The 19,699-nt window shown below is 41.6% G+C and overlaps 1 protein-coding gene and 1 long non-coding RNA gene across 2 annotated transcripts; one reads left to right on the top strand and one right to left on the bottom strand.

Annotated features, from left to right (window-relative positions):
* Positions 1–1,524: 1,524 nt before the first annotated feature.
* On the top strand, positions 1,525–4,503 carry Atp5if1 (ATP synthase inhibitory factor subunit 1). Its single transcript, XM_047559821.1, has 3 exons — positions 1,525–1,686; positions 1,779–1,870; positions 4,242–4,503. Exons 1-3 carry the CDS (start codon positions 1,600–1,602, stop codon positions 4,381–4,383), a joined length of 321 nt encoding a protein of 106 aa, XP_047415777.1. The 5' UTR covers positions 1,525–1,599; the 3' UTR covers positions 4,384–4,503.
* Positions 4,504–9,595: 5,092 nt separating this feature from the next.
* On the bottom strand, positions 9,596–15,983 carry LOC124977954 (uncharacterized). The gene is made up of 3 exons (XR_007107293.1): positions 15,882–15,983; positions 9,965–10,019; positions 9,596–9,760 (listed from the first exon to the last, which is right to left on the bottom strand). It is a non-coding gene; the product is annotated as an uncharacterized LOC124977954 (long non-coding RNA).
* Between the last annotated feature and the right edge of the window lie 3,716 nt (positions 15,984–19,699).

Raw genomic sequence — 19,699 nt, 5'->3', positions numbered from 1 at the left:
TAGGTGATGATCAAAAGTCAGCAGTATCTGAAAACTAAAGTTCTGAACTGGAATGACACTCAAAAATCATGTAGAAACACACACAATTATTATAACTAGATGGTGTTCTTACAAGACTTTATTTCCACCAGGAGCAGTGCAGCACACCTGTAATCCCCAGCATTTGGGGAGAGTGAGGCAGGAAGATTCACAGGTTCATGGCCAGCCCAGGGTACTTAGCCAGACCCTGTCTCAAAACAAAAATAAAAAAGGCACAGGGGCTGGGGATATAGCTCAGTTGATAGAGTGCTTGCCTCCAATGCACAAGGCCCTGGTTCAATCCCCAGCACCACAAAAAAAAAAAAAAAAAAAGGCACAGAGGCAGGGTGGATTCTTTGCATGTGTGAGGTCCTGGATTTGATCCCAGCACCACCACACCACCACACACACGCACACACCACATTATTTCCAACCTTCTGCATGTGTGTGTTTTCTTAAGATGTCTGTAATATACCCTTGAAAATGTGCCCAGCAGCTATTTCCTCGCATTTAAGGCACACAAACCAAGGCTATTGCTTTCCCAACAAAAAGATGGTCAATAAATACCAGTTCTATTTCATAGGAAACAGGTATCTTCACAATAATGAATAAAAGAAATAATATGGCCTGACCTACTCATTTTCCTCTTTTTCTAAAGGAAAAGAAACTGGGCCCAGAGATAGAAAATGACATAGGCAAAGGTTGTGAACTTTATGAAGGTAAGGACTCCTGTTGTCTTGTTCACGCTTATTAGATGGAAGGAAAGCCAAGGCAAACCCTTCTGTAGATTCCTATTGATACTCGTTTCTATTCTTGAACCACATTACCAAAAGTTTAGTTATCAAGCCCTTTCAACAGCATATTAATACAGTTCACAAATATTAATTTACTACCTACTTGATTAAGGCCCTGATGACTTCACAAGTTTAAATGTGGAAGTAGAGAGAGTGCAAAAGAGGGAGATGTGAGAGAATCGCTGGTGAAAGAATGACTAAGGAGGTTCAGAAAGATTTCTGAGGTGACATTTAAATTGGGACTTGTGACTGAAAAAAAACTTGTGAATGCAACAGGAAAACACTGAAACCTCTTACGAGATGAACGTGATTTCATATGTATTAAATCGGGGCATGTTGGAGGTCGGTGTTCTGGATCTCAGCATCCTAGAAATAGGTCCCAAACCCTCATGCTCCCCACTTTATCCATGCCGGCAGGAAATGGACGAGTTTTTAGTGATATCGATTTTAGGATTGGAATTGCGTGATAAGGGTAGATGCCACGCCTAAGTCGGATGGGTCCAAGAACTGAAATTTCGGGTTTTGTCACTCTTGCCCTCCTATCCGCCAACCCGCTCTATCAGTGTTTTCCAGTCCTTTGGCACCGCAGCCAACGTTAGAGGCTAAAAATAGGCCTCTCTCTGGATTCGCTGTTCCTCTTCCAGGAGCCCCGCCCCCCTCTCCTGATTCGTTACTCCTATGATAGCCCCGCCCCCTAGCCGAACAGATTGGCTATTTGGCCATCCTCGAGCTTAGCGCGTAGAGAAGCGGCCAAGCCAGTAACCGGAGAGGTGCGGCGCTACTAACAATGGCAGGCACTGCGTTGGCGGCTCGGGCGCGGCTCGGCGTCCTGGGAATGAGAGCCGTGCAAACCCGAGGCTTTGGCTCGGACCAGGTACGCTGCGACAGTATCCGCTGCCCCGTCCCCGCGGGCGGATCCTCTCTTCCCTTATACATCTTTACCAATATCCGGGTCTCTCTCCGCAGTCGGAGGATGTTGACAGGGGCGCTGGCTCGATCCGGGAAGCCGGTGGGGCCTTCGCAAAGAGAGAGAAGGCTGAAGAGGAACGATACTTCCGGTGAGGCCCACCGGGTCCCAAGTCCAACGCTAGATCTCCCAGAGCCTTCCCATCCTCCTTAAGCCTTCGGTCGCCCCACTCATCTCTACCTTGGGGGGCCCCATTCCACCGCAGAAAACCCAGACCCCGAACTCATTACACACCACTTGAGATCCGGACCTTTGCCCTCTATATAGCGCGTTCCCAGGACCTCTGCGCAATAGCACCAGGGCCCCCAAGCCCAAGCCATTTCTATCGGGTCGGGCCTCCAGAAATCCCAGCCCACGGCTTAACTCTTTTACCTTTTACCATCTCCTCGCATGGGTGATCCTCCTACCCCGTGTGGTGCGCGGTGTCTAGATCCTGCATTATTTGCATACTTTCTGAACTGACTCTCGGTCTTCACCCACTTTTCATCCCCCTCTCCCTCCTCTAAACGCCTTACCTTTGCAAGCCCTTGTGGATTTTCTGAACCTGCCCTCTCAGCCATTTCTAGACCTTGTGCATCTCCATCTGCGCCGGATTGAGTGGGTTTTAGGAATTGGTAGCAAAACCTGCTCACCCCTCCTGCAGACTTTTGCCCTACTCTACCCAGGCCAGACCCTGGGCTGGAGATTAGGAGTAAGGAGTGGACTTCCTTTCCCTGCCCTGCGTTATCTTTGACGTCTGTTCACACTGGGGAGAAGCAGCGAGGAATTAATCTTGCTGCTGCTTCTGTTAGGTCTGTGCCTTGTCTTAAAAATCATCATGGGGCCGGCACCGTGGCACATGCCTTGTAATTCCAGCAGTTTGGGAGGCTAAAGCAGAAGGATCGAAAATTGGGGACCAAGGTTGTGGCTCAGTGGGAGAGTGCTTGCCTAGCATGTATGGGCTGAATTCTCAGGAACCACATAAAAAATAAAATAAGTTAAAAAAAAGAAAATTGGAGATCAACTTCAGAAACTTAGGGAGACCTGTCTCAAAATAAAAAATGAAGCTGGGCTGGGGCACATGCCTGTAATCCCAGCAGCTGGAGAGGGTGATGCAGGAGGTTCACAAGTTCAAAGCCAGCCTCAGCAAATTAGCGAGGCCCCAAGCAACTTAGACCCTGTCTCAAAATAAAAAATAGAAAAAGGACTGGAAATGTGGCTCAGTGGTTGAGCACCTCTGGGTTCAATCCCTGGTACCAAAAAATAAATAAATAAATAAAAGAACTGGGTATGTAGCTCATTGGTAGAGTGCCCCTGGGATCAATCCCCAGTACAAAAAAAAAAAAAAAAAGTTATGGGACTGGGAATGTAGCTTAGTGGCAGAGTGCCCCCTGGGATCAATTTCTAGCACCAGGAAAAATATAATAATAGAATAATCACAATAACACCATGCTGGAGAGCCAGGGTCCAGTCCTTAAAGATGTTCTAGTTGGACCTCTACATTCTATAGATAAGGAAATCAGGCCTAAATGTGACCAAATCAATGTGTTTGTCTTCTTCCTTCTTGAGACCTAATTGAACTGCTGAATTCTTGAGCATGCAAGAGACCCCTTCTTTTTGGCCTTTACAGTGAACCATGTATTCTCTAGTCAAATTGGGATAGGAGGTGGATATTTATACCTTAACCACACTTCTTTGTCTCTCTCCTTTTTTCTTCAAAACAGGATTGTACCTGGGCACACAGATCCATACCTATAATCCCAGCTACTGGGTAGATTGAGGCATAAGGATGGAAAGCTGGAGGACAATCTGGGCAACCTGATTCAAAATATAATTTAAAAGCATTGGGAATGTAGCTTAATGATAGAGTACTTGCCCTTTTCATGTGGGTAGATCCTGGATGTAATCCCCAGTACCACAAAAAAAGGAAAAAAAGGGACTCTAGTTCTCTGGGTTGTTTTTCTGATAAGGCATCAAGAACTAATGTTATACCTTTCTGGAGTTTTCTACATTGAAGAGGAATTTGAAAGGAATAGTTGATAATGGTGGAGTGTCAGGCTCTGGCACCAGGAAAATGGAATCATCTTGATGAGCCTCCTTAAGGTGAATATACCTTAATTTAGGATGGGGTATTTGACTAGTGGGGGTTATGAGTAGAAGAGGATAGTCAGCCAGGCTCCTATGGTATTTCTTGTTGTTTTTTATACTGGAGATTGAACCCAGGAATACTGATCTATATCTCCAACCCTTTTTATTTTGAGACAGGATCTTGCTAAGATGCTTAAGCCTCTGTTAAGTTGCTGAGGCTGGTTTCAAATTTGCCATCCTCCTGCCTCAGCCTCCCAAGCCACTGGGATTACAGACATGCACCCCATGTCCAAACTGGGACACCTGTTTTTAGCCTTCGGTATTGAAGGTCATCCTTAGAGATTTCTCTGGGGTTAAAGATTGGAATCACACCTTAAGCCACTGTGTCCTTACAGAGAGAAGACTAAAGAACAACTGGCAATGTTGAAAAAACACCACGAAGATGAGATCAGTCATCATAAGAAGGAGGTTGAACGGCTGCAGAAAGAAATTGAGCGGCATAAGCAGAAGATTAAACATCTACAACATGATGATTAAGTGCACACAGTTCCCCACAGAATGGCACATATCATTGTCCACTTCTACATACACATAATTCTGGTTTACTTAATATTTGTGCTGTGTGCTGCCAATAGATAATAAATTGTCATTAGTGAATTGTGTTTTATGCCTTCTTCTATCTAGGCGACACACGGTAAGGGGAAAGACTCCATGTGTCTCCTAAAAATGAATTAGACTGGTTCCTGCAACAGGGAACTCACAGAAAATGTGAAACTTTAAAGGTCAGGAGCAACATAAGAGAATGGAAAGGGATGATTATTTCAAAAGATGCACCATCAGTAATAATAGCATATTGCATTTATAAATGATTTAAAAGGACTTATATGAACTAGTAATCCTTGTTCTAATTTTGCAGATGGAGACAACTACAGTAACTCATGTACAGTATTGTCTATAGTCACTCCGTACACTGGAGTTGAGACTTGGATCCAGGTTTTTTGACTCCTGTCCAAACCTTTTTGTTTTATGGTATTGAGGATCAAACCCAGGACCTTGCACAGCTTTACCACTGAGTTACATCCCTCAAAGTAGATCATAAGAGCATGTTGTGGCACACTCCTGTCATCCCAGTAGCTCCGGAGGCTGAGGCAGGAGGATCACAAGCTCAAAGCCAAACTGAACGAGACCCTGTCTCTAAATAAAATATAAATAGGGACGAGGATATAAATATCAAAAGGGTTGGGATGAGGCTCAGTGGTTAAGTGCCCCTGGGTTCAATCCCTGATACCAAAAAAAAAAAAAAAAAGATCTTAAGGCTCAAAATATAAAAATTGGTTATGTAACTCATCTAGACAAAAAAATTTGAGATGACATTTGGGCCACCAGTAAAACATTTTCAATTTACCAGTTCAATGCATCATTTGCCCAGAATTATGATGGGTTGCTTATTCTAAGACCATAGTACACAAAGACCTTTTGGGCCATTTTGTGTGATAAAATGGTAAAAGAAAAACAATTGACCTAGCTTGTGCAGATGGCTCTTTTCAAAACAACTTGCTGATGAACACTGAAATAGACTGCAGATAGGAGGTTTATGGACACTCAGGATGTGGGAATGCTGAGATTAATTCAAGTAGCCAGCAACAGCATGACCTCAAAGATGAACAAAAAATGATCATCTGAGGCTGGGATGTAGTGCTGAGGAAAGTGCTTGCCTGGCATGCTCAAGGCTCTGAATTCAATCTCCAGCGCTGAAAAAGAAAAAACATTCTAAGTTCCTATGTTGTGCTTATTTAAAAATTTTACAACACTACAAAATGGAGAAGTTTAAAAAAGGAAGACCGTTATATATCTTATCTTGCAGATTTGTGACCAAAAACAAAGCATAGATTGATAAGTTTTTGTGGCACAATAATTGCTTTGGTTGGTCGTAGGTTTGGTTGCACAAGGCCCTAGGTTTGATTCCCTGAAACCAAACTAAAAAAACGGCAAAAATGACAACTACCTCATTAAGAGCGGTAATTCCCGAGATGATTCCCCTCAGTAGGTACATACCACTTACTCTTGTCACATTTTAAATAAAAATCAGTCTACTTATAATTGGACAAAGCAAGAAAGAAGTTGGAACTTTCAAGTGAAGATGAACATAACTTGAATTGTTGAAAAGAGTAAATAAGTAATTTTGGAGCAGACTAATTTTAAAATACCTGAACTTGTGAAAATGGTAACGCTGGTCTTTTTATTATGACATACCTGTGTTTAATTTTTCTCAGGCTGCAATAAAAGTAAGATACAAATATCTAGTAATATCACATATAGGTTAAAATCCTAAAATAGGGCTGGGGCTATGGCTCAGTGGTAGAGCACTTGCCTGCATGTCTGAGGCCCTGGATTCGATCCTCAGCACCACATAAAAATAAATAAATAAAGCTAAAAAAACACCTAAAATAAATTGTGTGACATGGCCCAATATCCACAAACAGCGTAGCACAGGTCATAAGATTCACCTGGGAATGCAGAAGCACCCCAGGTGGTTCTCTAGAATCAAGCAAAATGGAAAAACATTATAGCAATGCATCCGAAAGTCAGCAGCATGGCCACCACCTGGGAATTTGTTATAAATACAAATTCTCAGCCCCCCACCCCAAGCCTGCCAAAACTGGAGAGCGGAAACCAGCAATCAGTTTTAACAAACCTCCATTTAATTCTGATATACATTGATGTTTGTAGTACAAGGCAGTTTCTCAGAATCTGATGCCATGCTTGGGCAAACATTTTTATAAATGCAGATTACTAAGTATAGTTGGTCTTCAATATCCATGGGTTCTGCATCCCTGAATTCAACCAACTGTAGGAAAAAAAAAAACCAACTCAAGTCCTACACAGTGGTGCATGCATGAAATGTCAGTGGCTTGGGAGGCTGAGGCAGGAGATTGCAAGTTCAAAGCCAGCCTCAGCAATTTAGTAAGACCCTAAGCAACTTAGCAAGACCCTGTCTCAAAATACAAAGTAAAAAGACTGGGAATGTGGCTCTGTACTTAAGCACCCCTGTGTTCAATTCCCAGTACCAAAATAAATAAATAAACACAGGGAAAGATTGTATAGATTATTTACAAATTCTATACCATTTTATATAAGAGACTTGAGCATTCAAGGATTGGTATCTGAGAGGGGTCCTAGAACCAATCTCCCAATATTGAGGGATGACTATAATAATAACACTATACATTTTTTAAATTTTGTTCTAATTGGTTATACATGACAATAGAATGTATTTTGACATATGTTTATTTTTTAAAAGCCTATAGCATTCAGTATTACCAGGCAGTCTCTCATTTAAATACTAACCAGGACCCTGATTAACTTCTGAGATCAGGCACATTCAGGGCGATATGGCTAGATACTAGTTTTTAATATCAATGCCACTTTAAGATTTAAAAAATGAAAATATGTCAAGAATTATTCAATGAAACATACTAATATTTCAAATAGTACTCCACAGAATATAACCTGGGAAAACCTACACTGGTTATTTCATTTTTTTTTTTTTTTTAGTTATAGATGGACACAACACCTTTATTTTATTTTGTTTATTTTTATGTGGTGCTGAGGATCAAACCCAGTGCCTCACACATGCTAGGCAAGCACTCTACCACTGAGCCAGAACCCCAGCCCTCCACTGGTTATTTCATTAGTGAAAATCCTTTGTGTTTACATGTAACAGAAACCAGCACTGACTGGCTTAAGACGGAGAAAAAGAGCAATTTATTTCAAGAATAGGGGCTATTGTCTCACAGAATGTGTCAAGACTTGAACAGACCAAATTCAGGAAAGGCAGAGATCAGACTACTCTGCGATCAACATAACTAGATTCTCTAAGCAGTTTCTAAATCATCTGTGACAGAATCATTGGGGTGCTTTCTTTTTTTTATTCTTTTATTTTTTTTAAGAAGTCTAAGGAATTTTACAACAATGAAGTTATTTAACAATTGTACAGCAATTTATATTTTTGGATTACTTAACAATTATTTGACCATTAAATCTCACAAGATATTTTTGGCAAATAGATCCATTCTAAGGTAGGACCAAAGAAGGAAAATTAGGTTGAAAGGAGATTTAAAGGAAGGACAAGGAAATACAATTTTAATTTAAAGTACTACATATTTTTTCCAGATCTGTCACTCCCAAATTTATGGGAAATCTGTAAACCCCCCTTTTGTGCTATTAATTAGCCCACCAATAACTAGATTAAACAGTTAAGCAAGATATTGTTTTTTTCCTGTATTGGGAGCTGAACTCAGGGGTCCTGCACATGCTAGGCAGGAGCTCTACCAGTGATCTACACCCCCAGTCCCAGATACAATATTTTGAGAAACTTATAATTTAGGGGACTTTCTGGCATCATCTATTGATCAGATAATGGAGACCACTTCAGCCTAAGGGTCCTGAGAATGAACAAACCACCATAAACCATCTTGAGATCAACAGACTGATGTCTTCCTTACATATATTCCCATATCTCTCACCTCATCAAGTTTCCTTTAGAAGAGAAGAGCACATGCCTGTAATCCCAGCAGTTTGGGAGACTGAGGCAGGAGGTCTGCAACGCAAGTTCAAGTCTAGGCTCAGCAACTGAGCAAGACCCGGCCTCAGTGTCCTGAGTTCACTTCCCAGTACTCAAAAGGATTTAAAAAAAAAAGAAAGAAAGAAAAAAAGGACCCCCTCAGTCATGTTCCCCCGTCTCCTCAAGATCCTCTTCTAGAGATAAACTTGATAATTCCATTAGTTTAATCATAAAGTAAAAAGAGCTGAGGATGTAGCTCAGTGGTAGAGTGCCCCTGAATTCAATCCCAAGTACCATGAAAAAATCTCCAAGATTGGGGCCTGGATGTTGGTATTTTCAAAAAGCTCCCCTGGTTTTCCCAATAGGTAATCAGAGTTGAGAACCACTGTTCAGCTGCTTATCATTGAGCAGTTTGTTCACTATGTAAGACCCCAGAATGAAGGGGCCAGGGAAGACAAAAATTCAGTCCACACTCTGCTCACCAACCAGTATGCCCTATTTTAGGGGTGGTATCTGTTCAGCTTGTCCATTTTTCCCTAAGTGTCAGAGGACCCTTGGGTCATTCTCCTGTTCTTAGACATGCATTGTTTCATATCCTACAGAGCTCATTTTCAGTTTTTTAAAATTACATTCAATAAATTTACTTTAAGCATCTACTATATTCCAGGCACTGGGTATACACTAGGAATACCACCACAAAATAATTGTAGTTCCTTTCCTTACAGCATCCACAGCCTATTGGAAAAGACAAGTGATTAAACAGGGAATCAAATAATAATGTGGGAAGTGCTCCAATGGGAACGAGTATGAAATACTGGGAAAGGACACAGGGCAGATACAGTATCCAGACCTGGGGCTCAAAGGGACCTGGTGATGGGAGAGATGTAACAGTGACCAAGTAAAAAGAAGGGGATGGCGCCAGATGTGGTGGTACGTGCCTGTAATCCCAGTGTCTCAGGAGGCTGAGGTAGGAGGATCCCAAATTCAAACCAAGTCTCAAAAAGTTGGCAAGGCCCTACAGCAACTTAGCTGAGACGTTGTCTTAAAATAAAAGGGACTGTGAATGTAGTTCAATGGTAAAGTGCCCCTGGGTTCAATCCCAGTACAAAAAAAAAGTGAGAGTTGTATGTGAGGTTGTATAACTAGTAGCAAAATTTCTACTTCTGGATATTCTATTTCATTTAGTTTTATGCAAACTAGCTGACTTTGGTCTGGTCTTATCCAGAAAAAAGAAAACTGAAGTTAATGAGTGTTAGAGAAGGGTGCAGTGGAGCAGGTCAATATTCCCAGTTACCTGGGGCAGGGGACTGAAGCAGGAGGATTCCTTGAGCCCAGGAGTTAAGAATGTTTCTTCAGGGAGAAAAAAAGCAAGAAAGAAAAAAGTTAATGAGTGTTTATTTTAACTACCAAATGAGGTAGTTAAGAGCCTTGATAGTGAGATGAGAAACCCTGGTTCACTCGCCATTCTGCCGTGGCCTTACACTTTGACCTTGAGCAAAGGTGTGTCAGCAAGGGTGAGCAAGAGCAAAAGAAAGTAGGGGGCTGGAGTTGTACCTGAGTGGTAGAGCACTTGCCTAGCAGGTTCAGGCCATGGGTTGGATCCCCAGAACTATGAAAAACATAAAAAGAGAAAGAAAAGGGAAAGGAAAGGAAAGGTAAGAAAAAGAAAGAAGCGTAGCAGAGCCAGGCGTAGTGGCACACAAGGATTGCAAATTCAAGGCCAGTCTTGGCAACTTAATGAGACCTTGTCTCAAAATGAAAAATTAAAAGGGCTGGGGATGTGACTTAGCAGTAAAAGTGCCTCTGGGTTCAATCCCCAGTATAAAAAATAGTGTGCAAGAAAGTAAAGGTGAAAAGGAAAGCACAAGACTATCACAAGCTTTGAATGCCGTGTTAAGGAATCTTGACCCTGTCTAATGGTTTTTAACTCAGGTTCCTACAGAGGCCAGGTAGGTAATGTGAATGAGTTAAGTGGTCCCTGTGTTTTATGGGAACTGAGAACTGGAGAAGACAAGCCCAACTATTAATTCTGACTGATGGTTAGTGGAACTCAGACTCTCTCGCCAAATCTTCCTATTTTCTAAGAGACATCCTAAATTAGGCATTTTATTTGAAGTATTCCAATTTTTAACCTTAGAAACTTATTTAATTTTTTAGATATATTTTTTAGTTGTTGATAGACCTTTATTTTCTTTACTTATATGTGGTGCTGAGAACCAAACCCAGTGCCTCACACATGCTAGGCAAGAGCTCTACCACTGAGCCACAATCCCAGCCCAACTTATTTAATTTTTTAAACACAGAGACCTAAAAAATATATGTTAACAGATCAAATCATGACCCATTACATGTCCAACTTCAACCTGGACAATGAAAGCAAGAAAGATTTGTGCCCAGTAGTGACTTGGTCAGAGTATTTTCAAATGCCTTTGCATATCTGAGCTATTTATATTTCTTTCTGTGTCCTTGCCTGTTTGATCTTGGCGGTCAGATATCAAGCATGATTCAGCTCTATACTCTCCTCCCCCACCTCCACCAAGCACCCCTCTGAGGCATTTATATTAAATTCTGAGACATTATATTATGTCTCCAGAAATAAACTTTTTAAAGTTTTATAAGCAGAATTGGGGTGTAGCTCAGTGATAGGGTACTTTGTATGCTAAATTCCCAGCACTGAAAGAAATAGAAATAAAAATAAAGTTTTATAATTAGCATCAGGAGTTTTGGATATCTTTGTGCATAGCATTCAACTCATGAATTTGCTTCTAGGAATTTAATTAATCAGGGATATATTGCAATATTTTTATATAAGAATTTTATCTTTATATAAAATAATGCCAAAATTGGGAGAAAAAAACCTAAATATCCAGTAATAGGGATTAATGAACATATTATGACACACATGAACATTGTACAACCAATAAAATTAAGAGTCAGATGCAGTGGCGCCTGCCTACAATCCTGGCTATTCTGGAGGCTGAGGCAGAAGGATCATAAGCTCAAGGCAAGCCTGGGCAATTTATCAAGCCCCTATCTAAAAATAAAATTAAATGGTCTGGGGATGTAACTCAGTGGTAGACAGCCCCTGAGTTCAATCCCCAGAACAAGAACAGGAGGGGGGAAAAAAGCAAACACGATTACATTGGTTCTCTCTTGGTAGTGAAATTAAGATCTGATAGGGCTGGGGTTGTGGCTCAGAGGTAGAGTCCTCACCTAGCACGTGTGAGGCACTGGGTTGGAGCCTTAGCGCCACATAAAAATAAACAAAATAAAAGTATTGTGTCCATCTACCATTTCAAAGGTATATTTTAAAAAAAAAGATTTGAAAGTCCCCCACATACTTAGAAATGATCTCTTTTTGAAATTAAAAACTTAGGCCAGGCGCAGTGACACACGCCTGTAATCCCAGTCGCTGGGGAGGTTGAGGCAGGAGGACTGTGAGTTCAAAGCCAGCCTCAGCAAAAGCGAGGCGCTAAGCAACTCAGTGAGACCCTGTTGCTAAATAAAATACAAAAAATAGGGCTGGGAAAATAACAGGATATAAAATCAACACGCATAAATCTAAAGCATTTTTATACATAAGCGATGAAACATCTGAAAGGGAAATGAGAAAAACAACTCCATTCACAATAGTCTCAAAAAATAGAATCAATCTAACCAAAGAAGTGAAAGATCTCTACAATGAAAACTACAAAACATTGAAGAAAGAAATTGAAGACCTTAGAAGATGGAAAGATCTCCATGTTCTTGGATAGGCAGAATTAATATTATCAAAATGGCCATACTTCCAAAGGCAGTATACAGATTTAATGCAATTCCAATTAAAATCCCTATGACATTTGTCATAGAAACAGAAAAAGCAATCATGAAATTCATCTGGAAGAACAAAAGACCCAGAATAGCAAAGCAATCCTGGGCAGGAAGAGTGATGCAGGAGGTATCACTATACCAGACCTTAAACTCTACCATAGAGCAATAGTAACAAAAACGGCATGGTACTGGCACCGAAATAGACAAGTAGACCAATGGTACAGGATAGAACCCACGAGACATACCCACATAAGTACAGTAACCTCATACAAGACAAAGGTGCCAAAAACTTACATTGGAGAAAAGATAGCCTCTTCAACAAATGATGCTGGCAAAACTGGAAATTCACATGCAGTAAAATGAAACTAAACCCCTATCTCTCACCCTGTACAAAACTCAACTCAAAATGGATCAAGGATCTAGGAATTAGACCTGAGACCCTTCACCAAATAGAAGAAAAAGTAGGCCCGAATCTCCATCATGTTGGCTTAGGACCAGAATTCCTTAACAAGACCACCATAGCACAAGACATAAAAGCAAGAATCAATAAATGGGATAGATTCTAACTAAAAAGCTTTTTCTCAGCACAGGAAACAATAATGTGAAAAGAGAGCCTACAGAGTGGGATAAAATCTTTTCCACACACACTTCAGACAGAGCACTCATCTCCAAAATTTATAAAGAACTTAAAAAAACTTTACACCAAAAATACAAAGAACCCAATCAATAAATGGGCTGAGGAACTGGGCAGACACTTCACAGAAGAAGATAAACAGGTGATCAACAAATATATGAAAAAGTGTTCATCATCCCTAGTAATCAGAGATATGCAAATTAAAACCACCCTAAGATTTCATCTAACTCCAATTAGAATGGCTATTATCAAGAACGCAAGCAATAATAAGTGTTGGCGTGGATGTGGGGAGAAAGGCACACTCATACATTGCTGGTGGAGTTGCAAATTGGTGCAGCCACTCTGGAAAGCAGTATGGAGATTCCTCAGAAAGCTTGGAATGGACCCACCATTTGACTCAGCTATCCCACTCCTCGGTTTATACACAAAGGACTTAAAATCAGCATACTACAGTGATGCAGCCACATCAATGTTCATAGCAGCTCAATTCACAATAGCTCGATTGTGGAACCAACCTAGAGGCCCTTCAATTGACGAATGGATAAAGAAACTGTGGTGTATATACACAATGGAATATTACTCAGCCATAAATAAGAATAAAATTATGGCATTTGCTGGTAAATGGATGGAGTTGGAAAATATCATGCTAAGTGAAATAGGCCAAGCCCAAAGAAACAAAAGGCCGAATGTTTTCTCTGATAAGTGCATGACAATATATAACGATGGGGGGTAGCGGGGGGAAGAGAAGAATGAAGGAACTTTGGATGGTGTAGAGGAAAATGGGGTGGGAGCAGATGGGGGATGGAAAGATAGTAGAATGAAACAGACAGTATTACCCTATGTATACGTATAATTACATGAATGGTGTGAATCTACATTGTGTACAACCATAGAAATGAACAGTTGTACCCCATTTGTGTACAATGAATCAAAATGCAGTCTGTAAAAATAAAAAAGATTTTAATAAAAAAAAAATAGGGCTGGGGATGTGGCTCAGTAGTTGAGTGCCCCTGAGTTCAATACCAGATACCTGCCCCCCCCCAAAAAAAAAGTAATAATCTTATCATTTAAACATAAAGAAGCATATAGTCTTGCAACTTCTCCATTTCCCTCTGCTCCAAAGATAATCCACTGACATCTGCAAACTGCACCTTTCCAGACTTTTTTTCCTCTGTGTAACCACGTATATACCTCAATTGAATCATCCAATATGAATCATTGTGCAACTTTTTTTCCTTTTAACCTAACACTAAACGCTGCACACTTCCTATTTCAAACTATATACAGCTACCTTCTGTTTCTTTGTGTGTACAAATGCATTTCCTACCCTAACCATACATCCTTGATGAGCATTCTGGTCACTGCCAATTGTACACATTTGCAACAACAGAGCAATGAACAGCAATAAATACTAGCTACGGGCAGAAAGCCTTAAAAAAATTAAAAACAGAGAAAATAAGGGAAATATTTCAGGTTATTTCAAATAAAGATAAAACCAAATGTTTTTAAAAGAAGAAAAAAGTAAGAATTAAAAAACTCTTGGGCTAGGGTTGTGGCTCAGTGGAAAAGCGCTTGCCTAGCTTGTGTGAGGGACTGGGTTCGATCCTCAGCACCACGTATAAATAAATAAAACAAAGGTCTATCGACAACTAAAAAATATTTTTAAAATTTTTTTTAGTAAGTAAAAAACAGTCTTGAATTGAAGGGCAGCAGTCTTAGATGCTTCCTGCAGAGATCGGGCTGGGTGGGCGGAGTGAGAGGAGGTGAGTCGCCACTGTCGGTACCAATCAGAGTCCCGTAGGTAGGCAGACCCTGGAGAATTTGGAGACACTCCCGGCCCCTCAAACTACAACAGGGATTCACTTCGTAAGCAGCCTGGAAACCTGCCCGGGCCTATCCTGCGCGTCGCTGCGCTTTGCTATTGGCTGCTAGAAAACCCATCCCACCTTCATCCTCATTGGCCGCCGCGGTTCACGTTAGGGGAGCCTGTTGCTGAGCAAAAAGTAAGTGCAGCAGCTCTCACTGAGGATACTTTAGGACTGAAAACCTACTGGGCGTCTTTGAGTCAAAACAAGACAAAACAAAAAAGGCACAAGTTTATACAGCTCCTGCTAAACACCAGGATCCTCCTCCAAACTTTAAAATATTAATAGTTATCTTAAATGGTCACCGAACTAGATACTTTAATAACACTATAAATAATAACTACGGTTTATTGAGCACTTAAATCTGAGTCAAGCCTTTCTAAGGGGTTTGCCTTAGCTCTCATACTTACAACAGCACAATAGGAAACAGGTTCAGAGAGGTGAAATGACTTGCCCAGATGCATACAGCTAGAACAGGTTAGAACTGAAACTTTAGACTCTGATTCCTTGATTTCAGATTCAACTTTTGGTGGGGGCAGGATACGGAAGTTTTTGAGGGGTAGGGAGGAGTGGGACAGAATGGTAGCCAGAGCCAGGAACAGGCCTCATGGTTGCTCTCTGAGAATGAGATGTTTAGAGCTTTTAGGAGTGGTGGCTGGGGGGAGGGGAGAGACAACAGAGCAAGGGACAAGTTGTTCTTTCCGGAAACGCGAGGTTCCTGGGGCAGCCTATTAAGGCACAGATGCCCCTGGACCTCAAGATTCTAGTGTCCACTCTGCGGACACCTTTTTTTTTCTTTCTTCCTTTTTGCCGTGCTGGGAATTGAACTGAGGGTCTCACATATGCACGGCAAGTAGTCTACCACTGAGCTACATTCCCAGCCCTGTACAGTTTTCTGGAGGACCCTGGGCAAATTCTTCCTTCCCTCTGAACCTGAGGCTTCCTGCTTGTAGGATGAGGGACTAAGCACAAAAACGGGAAATGGGTTCAGGCTGTTGTCTTTTAGAAGAGTGGTCCTTAACCCTGCATGGTGGTAGTAATTCCAAGGGCTCAGAAGGCTGAGGCAGGGGATCTCAAGTTCGAGCTCTGCCCTGGCGAGACCAAAGGGTGGGTCCTTGCTGGCAGCAGGAGACTCTTAAGCAATCATATGAGCTTTTCTTACCGTTGCCTGGCTTCTTTTCAATAACTGGAGACGGTTACGCGGGACCTTACAATCCTATAAACCGAAACCGGTTTGGGGCAGCCCTCATGCCACCTTTTTTCAGTCTTTTCTGACTAAGCTGTAGCAGTATCCGACCTGCAGGGGGCGCTGAGGGCTCACCCCGCCGATAAAACTAAACTCGAGCTCTTCAGCAAATTGCCCAAAAGCATCCCACGGGTTAGTTTTCATTTGTCTTTATTAAGAGGATTGAACTTTTCCAAATTTGAAGGTTTCTGGCCTTAACATGCCATCGAAGAAATCGAGTTATATGCATTGCCCAACACCAGCTCTCTCCACAGTGGCTCCTGATGGTTAGAGCTCATTTCTGTTCCTTTGTTTTACAGATGAAGAAACAGGTTCTGAAATAGAAAAAAAAAAAAAAAAAAAAAAAAAAAAATCGGTTTGGGCGAAAACTAACACTTGAGTTGCTTGACTCCTGAGAAGTGCTCTCAGGTGACGGTTGGCTCTGTTCCGGAGAGTCTGTGGTTGTTTTGCCTCCTAATGTGCAACTCTGAGGGACAATTTCAATGCTGGTTGTGCAGCTTGACAGCTCAGGATCTGTCAGCTCCACTGCAGGAAGGACCTCGCTCAGCAACCTCACACAGTGCCTGCTTAATGAGTAATTGAATGACTGTTTGAATAAGCTTTGGCAGGTGTGTCCCCTTTGGCTTTATCAAACCCATTGGAATAGGGCTTCTTTTTCTGAAACTCCCCCAGCCCCCGTGCAGAAATTGTCTTCTGAGATTGGGAGCTGGGGAAGGAAAAAAATAAAAGGGGCTCAGAAAATGACATCTGGGGGTGATAAATCACAACCCCTGGAATGGTCACAGTACAAGGTCATTATAATAAAGTAATGCCAGAATTGAGAGAGAAAATTAATTCAGGAAGACTAAATACAGAACAGATGAGAATCCCATTAGGTTCATAATCTGAGAGAGGATCTGAAGCTGAAGAAATCTCAAAAATATTTCAAATCTAATCTAGACGAGTCTTCAGGACTGAAATGTGATTGAGGAATAAAAATAGCTTTGGCCAATCAGTGGCCTCAACACAGCTGATGCAAGAGTCAAGCGGGTATGGCAACAGGAGGAGATCTTGACTGAACCAAAAATATAAGGCATGGGGGGGAGGGGAGGAAAGTGTCCCTGCTAGTATCACCAACCCCCATCCATGCCCCAGTGAACTGATAGATTCACTGCTGGATTTCCAGAGCCCAGCACAGCACCTGGTACACACTAGATGATCAATAAATATTTACTGAAGAAAAGAGGGCAGGAAGGAGCAGGTTTGCTCTGAGTAGAGCAGATTCAATGATTCATCTTTTCATTGGTTCTTTTTGCTCAAATTCCAGCTACCCTGGCCATCTTCAGATGATAACTTCGCTTCTCATGGAGACTCTGGAAAAGAGGATGTGCTGGCCCATGAATTATAGGCCACTTTACTGTTATGTTTCTCACTCCCAATTAATACATCTGCTTTATGCATCAATTACATGTGCCAGCCTGCTTCTTACATATTCAGAATCTTCTGTCATCCCTGGCGTGGTAGAGTTTCTGCTATAGAGTCATCCTGAGTTTGAATACCTACTCAACATTATTAAACGAGCTGACCTTAGCCAACATACCTCTTGAGCTAGTTTTCTCATCTGTCAAATGGAGACATAATTCCTACCTCAGGAAGTAATGGTGACATTACATGGAACAATGGATGTATCCTAGACTTTTACTGAAGCTCAGTAAAATTAGTGCTTGTGCTTCTTCCTCTTTCCTTCTTTGGTGACTAGGTCACAAAACTTCACCCACTTTAGAATATCAGTACCTGTTGCTTTTCCTTTTCACAAAATCACTGACTTTGAATGTAAAACATTCAGTCATTTCCCTGCAGATTCTAAAGGATTATTCTTCTATGGAAGGAAGGGAACCAGGAATTTGAGTTGCTTACTGCCTTGCTTTTGCTGAGGCTGGCTTTGAACTGGAGAGCCTCCTGCCTCAGTCTCCCTAGCCGCTGGGATTACAGGTGTGCACCACCGTGCCCGGCTCTAAAGGATTATTCTTAAGAGATGAGTAACTCACATATATTAAGAAATATTTCCTGGCGGTACAGGAGATATAGTCCAATGGTAGAATGCTTTCTTGCTTTCAAGAGGCCCTGGTTGGATCCCTAGCACAACCGTCTGGCACGGTCTGTGATCCCAGCAACTCAGGAGGCCAAGCAGGAGAATTGCAAGTTTGAGTCCAGTCTGGCAATTTAGTGAGACCCCGTATCAAAATAAAAAACAAAAAGGGCTGGGCATGTAGCTCAATGGTATAGCAGCCCTGGGTTCAATCCACAGTACCACAAACAAAACAAAACAAAACTGAAGACTCACTATATGCTAGTGAAGGATACAGAGACAATTAGTACCTTAATTAAGTACCTTAAAGGAACTCTAATACAGCCAGGTACAGTCAGAAGTTGATACTGTGTGATCTTAACAAGCAATTTTACCTTTCTGAGCTGACATTCCTTTACTTTATATAAATGGTCAGTGATATTCCATTGTTAGTTGGAAGAAAAGGGCAAGACATATAGACATGATAATGAAGCAGAATCAAGTTTGGAGACCTGTAGTATGAAAAGTTAGAAAAAATGGCCTGGGGATCTAGCTCAGTGGTGAAGTGCTTGTCTAGCATACAGAATGCCCTGGGTTTGATCCCCAGCACCAACACCACCACCACCAAAAAAAAAAAAAAAAAAAAAACCGCAGAAAGGTGTTGAGGAGTGGGTGGATTATTTTCAGCTGAGCTGAAGAAGCAAGGAAATGGCATTTGAACAAAGGCTTCCTTCAGGCCACAAACAGGAATGAAGGCATTGAATGCCTGATACACTTTCAATGGACAGAGATTTGAAAAGAGGAGTACTTAAAGAAAGGTTTGAAGGCCAAACAAAGAGCGTGGGTGTGGCAGGTGAGAATACTGAAAAAGTAAGGTGAGGCATATCTTAGCAGACCTTGGTATCAGTCTAGGGGGATGATCTTTATTCTATAGCTGATGAGATAGATACCAGTGAAGCTTTTTGATCGGGACATTTAACATTATAGAGTAATTGTGTGTGTGTGCGTGTGTTGCTGGGAATGGAACCCGGGGCCTTTTGCTTCTAAGCAGTGTTCCACTGGAGGATTCAGTGACCACAGGGATACTACTGGCAGGACATTGGGCTAGGTGGCGGCATAGAATAGGAGAAAAAGATATAAAACTGCACTCTGCCCTCCAGGAGCTTATAATTAAAAGGTAAGATAAGTCATAAACACCGAAAATTACAATACAAGGTAGAATGTGAAAAGTGATGAGAGTTCCAACCTAAGTGCCTAGGGAGTTTAGGATTAAATGACCTTATTTTCCTTCTACCAAGAAGCTGGAAGCAAGAGACCAAATTAGAGGCTCATCTTGGGGGACCTTGGAGTCCTAGTCCACTCTGGCCCCTGCCAGGATTCCCAGCCCAGAATAAACAAGAATTTCAAATTGAAATAAAGAGAAGGGTCCAAAGGAAAACAATGAATAGGAGATGAATTTTGCCCTTGAGGTGCTAAGGTGCTGGTAGAGGTTACTTCCTTGCAAAAGGAGAGTCGAAAGCCAGGAAATGGATGAGATCAGAGAGAGTGTGGAGAGAAGAGTGATAAAAACAGAAACTAGGGGAGCACCCACGTTTGAGGGAGTGGGAAGATAAAGAGGAGTCAGAGAAGGCGTGGCCAGAGGGAGAAGTGAGAATAAACCCAGCAGAACACCTTGTTACAAAGTTTC

The sequence above is a fragment of the Sciurus carolinensis genome, chromosome 1 (genome assembly GCF_902686445.1).
Source record: "Sciurus carolinensis chromosome 1, mSciCar1.2, whole genome shotgun sequence".
Lineage (NCBI taxonomy): Eukaryota > Metazoa > Chordata > Mammalia > Rodentia > Sciuridae > Sciurus > Sciurus carolinensis.
Note: the sequence above shows the minus strand (reverse complement) of the source record. Positions and strands in the feature narration are given on the sequence as shown.